At 40.7% G+C, this 12899-nt stretch overlaps 1 protein-coding gene across 4 annotated transcripts in view; it reads right to left on the minus strand.

Annotated features, from left to right (window-relative positions):
* The window catches only part of kif20a (kinesin family member 20A), a 41479-nt gene extending 33099 nt beyond the window's left edge, over positions 1 to 8380 (minus strand). For 3 of the 4 annotated variants that reach the window (XM_059990054.1, XM_059990055.1, XM_059990052.1), the window contains exons 1-2: positions 8046 to 8329; positions 1801 to 2071 (exon numbers count right to left, since the gene is read on the minus strand). In XM_059990054.1, coding sequence (XP_059846037.1) covers positions 1801 to 2061 — 261 coding nt within the window. In that variant the 5' untranslated portion in view covers positions 2062 to 2071; positions 8046 to 8329. Of the gene's footprint in view, positions 1 to 1800; positions 2072 to 8045 lie in introns of all 4 variants that reach the window. The other variant, XM_059990053.1, reaches the window with a different exon arrangement.
* Between the last annotated feature and the right edge of the window lie 4519 nt (positions 8381 to 12899).

The raw sequence follows: 12899 nt of genomic DNA on the forward strand, positions 1-12899 counted from the left end.
TTAAGGTGCTGACTCTTCCCTCAAAACTACATCTCCACAGGCAAACCACATTCTTTGTGGGATGGCTGTTGATAAATTCCTACTTGAAACTATTCCTGTGCACAACAATCTACATCGTGATCACCACTGTGTTGCCTTTAAGGCATTTGTTTAGTTTATTATATTTTCGCTTTAGTAATTCGTTTGTTATCATTTTCTAGTTAAAGTTAAGGTTGTTTAAAGTAAATTCGTTGTCTGTGATATATCTCGGCATGCGATGATGTCACACCCGGTTTCTCCGCGTCTTGTGGAAAAATACCGGTTTGGAGAAACGGGAAGGAGGGGGCTTATATGTGTGCAGGATAAAGTTTTCTTTCTACGCACTAGAAAGATCAGAGAAGCAACGCCGTAAGTTCATGAGATAATCGATATGTTGAATTAAAAACGTTAACGCTGATTCTGTTAAAAGTAATGATGATTGATAAAAGTTTATGTTTTTGTTATTTAAAGAGTTGCGGATAGTTTGCGTTGAAGTGTGTTTAAAGCCAGTCGATGGCGTAGGTAGATTCTGACTGTATGTTGCACTTTAATGTAATATAGTTGTTGTAGTTTTACTTTTGCAAGTATTTATGATGTAAATGTGATATCAAGAAGGAAACAAATACTGTATATACTTTGTATTGTTTTATCAACAGTTTTCACCATACGTTAATGTGGAAGAGTGAACAGTAAACGGTTAATCTTACTGGGACCGCCTCATTGACTGGTTTATGCTTGGTGTTTAGTTCAGAGTTCTTTTACATCTGTGCGAGAACACTACAACCACACTTCTCTTATAGGGATGGATATCTCTCAGCCATTGCCTACCAGCTGAAATTCCTCGAGACACTCCAAACCCTCCTGACTAGGAGTATCTCAACAACCTCACTGCACAAGTTTACAATTTTGAAAGACCTCAGACTGAATCTTCTACCCTGATTGCAGGCCTGTGACCATAATAGACAAGTGAGTCCTTCTAGCCTCACCTAGAGATACAATAGTTAATTTCTCCCATAACCAACTCTTCCTTGCTAAAGTGTCCAACTTATTTTATTCTACTTCAACAGAACTAGTGAGGTATTTCACTAGAAACATTGTTTGGGAAATCTGAGAACAGTATCTATGTATTTCATATATAGATACTATTCTGAGACTTCCCAAACAATGTTTCTTCAATAAATAAGCCAGACTGAATTGCTGTTTTTCAGTATGCAACTAGTACTTTTGAAGCTTTCTTGCTCACCATCACTGGTGGATAAAGAAAAAGGTCCAAAGAGAAGAATAACAAATTATTAACAACCATAGCAGATTTAAATGATGGTTGAGAGAAACATTGAGAGGGCACCAAGTAGAACAAAACAATAGGTCTTCAAAGTACCCAGCAGATTTGGGGTGGCCCAGTAGCACAGTGGTTAAAACAATGCTTTATAGTACCAGCAACCGGGGTTCAATTCCACTGTCTGTAGGGAGCTTGTACATTCTCCCTGTGACAGTGTGGGTTTCCTCCCACAGCCCAAAAACCTACCAGTTGGTAGACTAATTGGTTATTGTGAATTAGCCCGTGATTAGACTCAGATTAAATCAGGGAATTGTTGAACATGGCTTGAAAGGTCATAAGGACCCATTCCACATTGTATCTCAGTAACCAAATAAAATCCATATAATCTAACCCAACAGAACTGATGGATAATCATTTTAACATCAAATCAATAAAATGAAATTCAATGTCCAATTGAAAAGAAAATTTATCAACTGAAAAAAATCTGGTGATCTGCTACTGACCTGTGACTCTCCTTTCTCAAGCTCAGCTTCTGTGAAAGGTCTAACCCGGAGGCAGATCTTAATTCTGTCTTCTCGAGAAGTCTCTGCAGAGGCCTGCACTGAATCAGAACTTGGCACATTGCTTGTTGGTGAGATGACAGAGAAGTCTGGTAATAGCTGCTTCTTCACATCACCACTGTTAAGGGCAGTTGATTCCCAAATGGCTGCCTCCTCTTCATCAGAGTACACATTTGGAGAAATTATACCTGTTGCCATTTTCATTCAGTCGTTCCTGTAAATACAAATTATTTAGTAACAATTCCTAGATTCATACATTTCTTATTAGTTTAGAAAGCACAAGTGCAAAGCCCAAGTAGTTCTACATCACTCATGACAAGCAGAACCTGAGAAGTAAAGGGTTATAAAGTGGCTACAAAGGATTTATGCTTTGGGTGGGTAATAATTTATACAGCTTTAACTCTTAAAGCTAAAAGTTTCAAATACAAAGTACAAGCTTTTTGCACTATCTTCGAATAAGTTCTTCCCACACCTCATTTGACACACCTGGCAGCAACTTTGCAGTTACTTTAGCACTTGCCTGTTTTACAAGGCTAAGTTGCGAGCTCGACACATAACCCAGCATAGTGAAACTTGTGCAAGGAGTCAGTTGAATTTGAACCCAGGACCACTCACCCCAACGTCTGGTACAGCTGTCACTACACCAACAACAGTTTATTACAGTACAAATTTTTGCTATTCTGTATATTTGTCAGAGCTGGCCCTTCAGCAGTGAAAAGACAAGTGGGTTTACGATGCATAGAAATAGGTAAAGCTACTGGGATTTTTTTTAAATCATGTTTGATTCATTGTGCACATGCAAAATCTAAAAAGAATTTTGAATAAAGCTTTAGAATTATCCGTGTTATGCATTATTTATTCCAGGCTAGGAAACAGGAAGGAGCACATACAATACACAGACAAGGATGACATGAAACAGAACTGCTTTGCCCTTAGCTGTAAAGATGAATGCCATCAGCTACTGTATGTGTCATTGCTTATGGGGGGGGGGGGGGCAAGACTAAAGAACTCCCATATTCTCAGTAATGAGAATGAGACTATAGTTCAGCTTGGGATGAGAGGAATTTAAGAAATGTGCATTTAAATCACTGAGCATTGTTACAGAGAGAGATGTACAAGACAGCAGCTCAGATTCAGTCCAACTGCCCGAATCTATAATAAAACACAAGCTCTTCTGTGTGGAACAGGTGGAGATTATCTTCAGGCAAAAAAATGTTGAAATTGAGAAAAAGGACAAAAGTGTGCCTGCTTTAAATAAAGCCATGGAACACAAGAGTTACATAAATAGATCACAAAACTTACACCCACGACAGCCTACTGGCACCAGCATTCATATAATGTAATGGATTGAAGAACAACTTTCAAACTCCAATTATAGAAAATTACAAACTCAGGACTAGAATCAAAAGGTCAGAATAAAAAACAATAGCAAGTATATATATATATAATGCTAAGGAAATTGCCTCAATTGCTGCAATTTTAGAGGCTTTCTGAAAATGTTGCCAAATAATTTCTCATGTGGCTCAACAGCACAAGTAACCAATTACAGCTCAAGATTTCACATTTGAATGTGCATCTAAAAAAAAATCACAAAAGCAACAACCGCCAACCAAAAAAAACAAGGAATTCTGGCCACACCTAACGTCAGCAGTATGCAGTTTTTGAGCAAATGCATACTAGGAGCGATGGGAAAGCTAGCTAGCTCAGACTTCCTGGCCATGACTGGGGCAGGGTTAACCACCACAGAAGCAAGCCTCAACTCTCCACACACACTACTTCAGTATTCTTGAAGAGCTTGTATGAAAGTAGAATTTTGTGCAAGTTCTGTCAAGTTAGTGTTGCATACCACTCAATGTTACTAGACATAAGTGGTCTCCTTGCGTACCACTCGGACCTGAAAATATTCTGTAAGCTTAAAGGTTTCAGCATTTGTATCAAAACCCATTTATTCAATGACACATACTGTTTTCATCATCATTTCAAACTGAACTCAATTTAAACCCATTTCATTAAATCACACAAAAACTGCTTTTGGTATGTTAAAGCATTTCTGAGGTCAGCAGAATTAATTCACACTATCTGCAAAAAAAAAAAGTCAAAACTTAATTCTCAGCAAGAATGAAAAAAATAACAGCTGTTAAAACTGAGTATGCACTCTTTGCAAGCTTTCTAACTGACTTCAGGCCGTAGTCCCTCTTCAACCAGTGATTAATTTCAAAATACTAAATATGCTCCTAGTTAGCAAACACCAAACACAGGACCTCACATCCAGACAGGCTTTGGAGTGAAGCCAGACACTGATCATTTTATAACAAGCCCAATCAGCTTACAAACCAAATGTAAACAGAGGGCTCTAAATTTCAGGACGGTACATAATGATTTGAGTAAACACTCCTATCACAAATTATGTTCATCAAAATCAAGAGGAAGCAGTTACTTGCTACTATGCAGAGAGCATAAATGGATTTCATTTACCAGGGCTTCAAACACCACCCCTGCTGTGGTTACACAAAATATTTTGACCATTTAAATATTTGCCTTGATTCCCCCTTCCCCAGCCTGTGCAGGTATTATCATTAAATTTTAGCTAGCGACCTACCCAAAGCAGTAAAAGTTGCACAGTGCACAAGCACTAAGAAAGCATCCTCTTGGACAAGTATTTCAACTGGTATTTTGGGTATGTTACCACAGAAAAATTACTTTGCGCCAGTTACTCTTTCAAATATTTCAAAGCAACTCAATGTAAACACCAAGGTTAAAAAGCCAATAACTGTAGCCCATGCGGAGTTTGCTCATTCTTCCTGCAAGCACATGGGCTTCCACCCAGATCAGATCAAGAGTGTGTGGGTTAACAAGTTAGTTGGCCATTGTGAATTACCTCTAGGTTAGGGCCTCTCAACCTGAGGAACACACCCCCTTACTTAATGGTAGGGGTGCATGGCACAAAAAAGGTTCAGAATCCCTGTTTTGAGAGGAAGTCGAGTAGTAGATTGTGTAGGGAAATGGAGAAGAGGGATTAACGAAGGATTAGTGACAGTGCATGGTTAAAGCACCTATTTCCATGCAATATCTCTCTATCACTCAAACTAAAACCTGTGCACTGAAAAGCTCCAAAATTTTTCAGCAAATCCAAGGTCAAGCAGGATGTGAGCATGGGGAAAGTAGATATAATGTTTCTGGGACAAAACATGACCAGATGTTTAACAGCAAGTCATTTACCAGAAACACGGCTGCAGCTAAACAGTTTGAATTAAATTGGTTCCAGCAGAAAACGAATGAACACAGACCTCAATGCCTTCATTAACAGCTCCATTTATATGCATCCTTTCTGTTCTGCTAAGGAATCAGATTAGGCAATTTCAGTTTAAATATGGCACACCAAACAAACAGCAGTCCCTCAGGACTACAGAAGTTTCTTGGACCTACAACCTGACAGGAGCAACTGGTATCAATTCAACCAAATTTAGGAGTACAGGACTGTGGTCTTAATGCAGGCAAATGGGAACGTGGATTAATAATAGGGTCAGAGTGAAAACAATGGGCCAGAGAGTCCGTATGTGGTAAACAAACTCCAATTAATTAAAAAAAGCACTGATGTTCATGGAAATCTGAAACATTCCAAAATTTGAGATTGATGGGCAACAGAGTGGTAACTGGAGTCAAGACATCAATGATAGTATAATTGAATTAGAAATCTTGTAATATAAATGATCTACTGTGCCTTGTCTCCAGCCTTATTCCACTTTCAAACACTTCATCTGTAAACCTGCAGGTCACATCTCTGCTTCTTGAGGTTACACTGAGCAGAAACTCAGAAGGATGAGCCAAACAAATCAGAGGGTGAGTACAGTATCATGCAACCCACAACCTTCTGCATTCCCCAAGCAATTCTACCACTCCATCACACATTAAAGTCAATTTATCCCACCAACCACATCTCGGGAGCCTGGTGGAATGCTCTCCATTGCCTGGATTAATGCAGCTCCAAAAACCGGCACTGTCCCGAACAATGTAGCCCACTTGTTTGGCATGCGAAACATTCATTACTTACATGGTCAGAGCACTGTACTAGGAATGTCCGCAATCTGTAAAATGCACTAGTTATCCATGCAGGCACCTCTAACATTACCCAAACTCACATGCCTACCACCAAGGTGAAGGGCTGTAGGCATGAATGAAAACACTTGCAGGTTCCATCACGCCAAGCTGCCTTGGAAATGCATTCATTTTTTGCCAAGACTAAATCTTAGAACCGCCTCCCAGAGCATTATGACAGCACCTTCAGCAGATGAATCCCAGATGTTCGAGCTCAATTAACTACAAAGCGCAATTATGGATGGACAATCAGCACTAGTCCTGCTAGTGTTACCCAATCCCACAATCAAAAGGTAAACATACAAACCATTCAAATTAATTCAAGAACTAGAACCCCTCCAGATGATTTTTCTTCCAGAACATCTCTAATCTTTGGACCATTACTTTACATCTATGTGACCAGGCTCTGACTTCTCCACCAAGTTGAATAGATCTACCCAACATCTCAGTTAAGCCTCCCCTTAGCATCTGTATTACAATGGATAGTGTCAGAAGTGGATGTGGATGAATAATCCTGCTCCCAGCACAACGAGCAGGTGCAATTTCACTCACAGTCCTGCACATCATTGTGTGGCTCTTCATGCTTACCAGACACCTCCATTCCAAGAAATAAGAATAAATGAAACCTCATTTCTCCCCCATCCGTACTTCGGAGAATAGAAGCCAAATTTGGGGCCTGAATAAACCAATAAAATTAATCCATTTAATTACTTTGTAAACTTAAATAAAATAGTTGAAACAAAATTCTTCTCATCAGTTCATAGAGAACTATGTAAATAGTTGCTGTTGGATTCCGCTTCTCACACAACAGCATGAAAATGACAAGCTCCAAACAAAATCAGATAGTCAGAACCACATACAAGCCAAAGCTAAACTTTAGCTATGCACCATTTAGAAATCCACACAGAAAAATTGCCTAACCATCCATGATACATGGACTAGGGCGGATTCAGGAATTTGGAAATTTTTTTTAAAAATCACACATACAAATTGAACTTCATTAAAGTCAAGAAATGCTGTGAAAACATAACAGAAGAGTTATCTAGTAAACTGGCTAACAATTCGGGTACAGGCTTTTTTGTGAAAGCATCTTTTGGATTCCAAAATTCCATTAGGTTGCCATGAACAATGATTTTTTTCTTGCTCCATTTAAGAGTCATTTTAAAATATTAGACAACTCACTGCTAGGAAGCATATCAGTTAATTTCAGGCACGCACAATCATCCACTCAATTAAAATCATAACATATTCCAAAACAAATCAACACCAGCCTCTTATTTTTTCACTGAATGAAAGCATTCCCTCCAGGCAGAATGGCACATTTAAGTGGGCTCTATTATAGCTTATTTCCTCCCTCCCTTGCGGTGGCCTCTGTCAAATTGCTTCCATATCAACTGCTGTGCAAGCCCTGGTAGGAAAGCCTCCAGTGATGAAACACAACAAGCAAACAAACAGAGAATTTCCAGAGGTGAAACAGCCAACAAACACTTCAGAAGATAAAATTCAAAGACGCAGATCACCAAAGGAAAATAATTATGTTGTAAACATACACATCCCTAATCTACATCCCAGAAGAAAACATTGAAAAACTCCTGTAATAAAGCGGGGCTGGATCTGCCTGTGTTACATGACATCCAATGTTGTTTGGACAATCTACCTAGGACCATGTTGGTTGCCCCGAATATTTCTTTCTGCCCAACCCCCCCCCCCAAACCTAAAGACATTAGTAGACACTACTACAATCGACTGATGTAAATTACTCCAAAAGTTGAGTGATAGAAGAACCGATGGCAAAGCAAGAGAACAGATTACATGGGAATAGGATTGCTGTAATAAAACTCACATTACAAAGATGAACTCTTGTCAATCTAGTTCGTTAGGAACCTTGCGCTCCATTCGTCTACCTGCCATTTCTATGTAATTCTACACCCTGCATTCCTCTGACCCACCCTCCTTTCTTTAATACGGAATGATCTGTCGGGAAGGCGTGCAAACACGTGTCCCACCCAGAGGGCTACCATGGACCCTGATGGATCGCCCCCAACCCCGAGCGCCAAGAAAACGGGTCCCGCACAATGAGCGGCCGAGCTCACCAGGTTCAGAATGGTCCTCGTCACTCGCACTGTAACCAAAGTAATGGTGTGCTTTGCATCGCACTGGCCGCGGAACAACAGGTTTGGCGATAATAGACCTGAATCTTGAAAGGAGATTGATAGTGCGCAGCAACTCCTCGCGTCTGGACCGGTCAATCGCAGCCCCACACACCGAAACCCTGCTCACCCTGGTGGGATAACATACCCCGCACACTCAGGGAGGAGAGAGGGCGCAATGCGGCCTGTTCCACCGTCCGTCCGTCCGTCCAACGACTCGCCTTTTTCAAACACCGCGCCGCTCCCGAAATCCTCCAATCGCGTCCACTTCCGGTGACCTCACTGCCCGGAAGTGGGTGAAGTCGCTCCTCTTATTTGAAAGGTTCCCGGCACCTGGAATCAGCAATAATTTGCATTTATATGTCGCAGTTTTAACTCTGTAAATATCCGAAATGCTTCGCAGAAGTGGATCATTCGGGCTGTTAAACTTAGAGTGTTACGGAGCTGGAACAGACTATGTCCGTGACAGATCTATAATAATGAACTTTTCCTGCACTGGACCCGCAGCCTTCTGTGCCCTAGTTTTCAAATGCACTTTTTAAATATTTTTAATGCTTTGAGTATGGTTGCCTTCACTCCCCTCAGTATGTTGTAAATTTCAAACACTGACTCTGAATCTCCTCCTACTTCTTACCTCAAATCAGTGCTCCCGTAGCAAAGTTGTTTACTCTATCCATGTCCCTCTTAGTTTTTATAAACCAGTCTCTCTTCATATCTGACTAGCTGCAATCCAGGCAACACCCTGGGGAGTCTCCAGTGTACTCACAGTTTTCCTACAGTCTGACAACCAGATTTGAGCTCTCTGCCTTTTCCTCTTATCTCCAAATATAAAACTTACATCGTTTCTAACCTACTAAGATCATCAGTCTGGTATGTTAACTGTTTCTATCCTCGCTGTATTTCTCTGATAGATGATGAAAGACTTTGTTTTGTATGGCGTCCATACAGCTGGTACGTGTCCTCCATTGTTTTTCTAGCATTTTCTATCTTGATGACAGTATAAAGAATTAAAAGAGCGTTAGAATCCTAAACTGATTTGAGTTAGGCTTTTTATCAATCCTGTCTGGAAATAGAGAAATTGTGGGTGTTTTCTCATTATTAGTAATTAAAATCTATTGACTCGGAATTTTAAAACAGTTTAGAATGAACAAGAATAACATACTTTTGAAACAAAGACAAAAAGATTCTTCAGAGATTTGTGCTCATGACAGACTCTATTCCAAAAATAAATACTTTTGCCTTAAATTGTTAGACCCTTTTGTTCAGTAACAACACCTCTTCACTGACAATCAACACAGGCACACCTAAAGGATGTGTGCTTAACCCACTGTTCTTCTAACTCTCCACTCATTTCTGTGGCTGGGCACAGCTTAAGTGCTCTCTATGAATTCCTCTCTTATGTCACCATTGTTGGCAGAATCTCAAATGATGACGAGTGAGTTAGGTCAATTAGTGAGTGGTGTCACAACAACTCATTGTCAGCAAGACCAAAGAATTGATTGTGAACTTCAGGAATGGGAAGTGTAGAACACACACCAGTCCTCGGTGAGGGGTCAGCAGTGCAAGGGATGAGCAGGTTCATGTTTCTGGGTGTCAACATCTCAGAGGATCCATCCGGAGCCCAACAAACCGATGCAATCACCAAGATGGCACACCAGAGGTTCTACTTCAATAGGACTTTCAGAAGAGTTGGTATGTCACTGAACAGCAAATTTCTGCAGATGTACAGTGACTGGTCTCTGACTGGTTGCTTCATCACTTAGAATGGAGATGAAATGCACTGGCTCAAGAGGGCTATAGACACAACCAGCTCCATCACAGTTACAGCCACCATCAGAACACGTTCAACAGGTGTCGGCATCCATCATTCAGAACCACCACCATCTGGGACACGGCCTTCTTCTCATTACTACCATTGGGGAAGCCTGAAAATCCACACTCAATGTTTTAGGAACAGCTTCGTTCCCTCAGCCATTACATATCTGAATGATCCATGAAAACTACTTCACTATTCCACTTTTGCACTTTTTTTATTGTAACTTATAGGAATTTTTTAAATCCTGCTCTGTACTGCTACCACAAAACAACGAATTTCATGACATGTCATTGATAATAAACTGGATTCCGATTCTTGAGCTTTTAACTCTTTGGGCTTTTCTGTAGCTGAGAACAACTAATGGATGATCACTTCAAATTGAAACAGGAAATTCTAGAGATATTCAGTTGGGCAGGTAGCCCTGAGAAGACAGGAAGGGTTAATGTCTCTGTGCATTCTTACATTGCTTTGAGACGCAGACAGAAAGCTCTAGGAACTCAGTGGCAGCATCTGTGGCACGAAATGAACATCTCAGACTGTTCCTCAGGCTCTCTGTGTATTGTTTCAGATCCCAACACCTGCAGCATCTTGTGTTTCCATTGTTTCAAGTCAGAGCAATTAGAACAACACAAAACCATTTGTTTTCACAAATCGCATCGTTTCAGGATGTTTATGAGGTGTCAAATTTTTGAAGACAACATCTGTTCGGAAGTTTTGATCAGCTTTTTTTTTGTTTTCTGGTTTCTCATCTGCCCATACTTGACTTAAATAGATCAATCATGAATATGCACTGTCTGTGTCACTGAAAGGCCAGAATAGTAACTACAGATGGTGAAATATATACGTTCATCAAACCTTATCCCAACAAATTCTATAAATTTCTGAAGAAAAGTACTCAATAAAATAAAACCCTGCCAAAGGGTCTCGGCCCAAAACATTGAGTGTACTCTTTTCCATAGATGCTGCCTGGCCTGCTGAGTTCCTCCAGCATTTTGTGTGCGTTGCTCAGTTTCAGAATCAGAATCAGGTTTATTATCACCGGCATGTGTTGTGAAATTTGTTAACATCAACGGTTCAATGCAACACATAATATAGAAGAAAAATAAATAAATTGCAGTACAATATATTGAATTGATTAAAAATCATGCAAAAACAAATAATATATATTTTTAAAGTGAGGTAGTGTTCACAGGTTCAATGCCCAATTAGGAATCAGATGGCAGAGGGTAAGAAGCTATTCCTGAATCGCTGAGTGTGTGCCTTCAGGCTTCTATACCTCCTACCTGATGGAAACAGTGAGAAAAGGGCATGCCCTAGGTGCTGGAGGTCTTTAATAACGGACACTGCCATTCTGAAACACTGCCCCCTGAAGAACCATAGAACATTACAGCACAGAAACAGGCCTTTTGGCCCTTCTTGGCTATGCCAAACCATTTTTCTGCCTAGTTGAATCACCATCAATAACTCTCCGAGACGTGAGGCGAGATATAGGCTTTTATTGGCTGGAGGAAAGAACAAGCAGCAATTGACCACCACCCTGCATCCTGGAGACTGAGACTGGGGCGGAGTCCCAAATCGCCTTTATACTGGGGTCCGTGGGAGGAGCCACAGGAGCAGTCAGCGGTGGGGTGGGGGTTGTCCAGACAGGTATATGTAGTTCACCACACTAGTCCCACTGACCTGCACCTGGGCCATTTCCCTCCAAACCCCTCTCATCCATATACCTGTCCAAGTTTTTCTTAAATGTCAAAAGTGAGCCTGGATTCACCACTTCATCTGGCAGCTCATTCCACACTCTCACTACTCTCTGCATGAAGAAGCCCTCCCTAATGTTCCCTTTAAACTTTCCCCCCTTCACCCTTAACCCATGACCTCTGGTTTTTTTCTCCCCTGACCTCAGTGGAAAAAGCCTGCTTGCATTCACTCTATCTATACCCATCATAATTTTATACACCTCTATCAAATCACCCCTCATTCTCCTACGCTCCAGGGAATAAAGTCCTAACCTATTCAACCTTTCACTGTAACTCAGTTTCTCAAGTTCCGGCAACATCCTTGTAAACCTTCTCTGCACTCTTTCAACCTTATTAATATCCTTCCTGTAATTAGGTGACCAAAACTGCACACAATACCCCAAATTCGGTCTCTTATACAACCTCACCATTCCATTCCAACTCTTATACTTAATACTTTGATTTATAAAGGCCAATGTACCAAAAGCTCTCTTTACAACCCTATCTACTTGTGACACCACTTTTAGGGAATTACGTATCTGTACTCCCAGTTCACTCTGTTCTACTGCACTCCTCAATGTCCTACCATTTACCTTGTATGTTCTACCTTGGTTTGACCTTCCAAAGTGCAATACCTCACACTTGTCGGCATTAAACACCATCTGCCATTTTTCTGCCCATTCCTCCAACTGGTCCAAATCCCTCTGCAAGCTTTGAAAACCTTCCTCACTGTCCACGACACCTCCAATATTTGTATCATCAGCAAATTTGCTGATCCAATTTGCCACATTATCATCCAGATCATTGATATAGATGACAAATAACAATGGACCCAACACTGATCCCTGTGGCACACCACTAGACACAGACCTCCATTCAGAGTAGCAATCCTCCACTACCACTCTCTGGCTTCTTCCATTGAGACAATGTCTAATCTAATTTACTACCTCTCCATGTATACAGAGTGACTGAATCTTCCTAACTAACCTCCCATGCGGATCTTTGCCAAATGCCTTACTAAAGTCCATGTTGACAACATCCACTGCCTTTCCTTCATCCACTTTCCTGGTAACTTCCTCGAAAGACTCTAATAAATTGGTTAAACATGACCTACCACGCACAAAGCCATGCTGACTGTCTCTAACAAGTCCCTGTCTATCCAAATACTTGTAGATCCTATCTCTCAGTATTCCTTCCAATAATTTACCCACTACCGATGTCAAACTTACTGGCCTATCTATAATTTCC

Source organism: Hypanus sabinus, chromosome 15 (assembly GCF_030144855.1).
Source record: "Hypanus sabinus isolate sHypSab1 chromosome 15, sHypSab1.hap1, whole genome shotgun sequence".
NCBI lineage: Eukaryota > Metazoa > Chordata > Chondrichthyes > Myliobatiformes > Dasyatidae > Hypanus > Hypanus sabinus.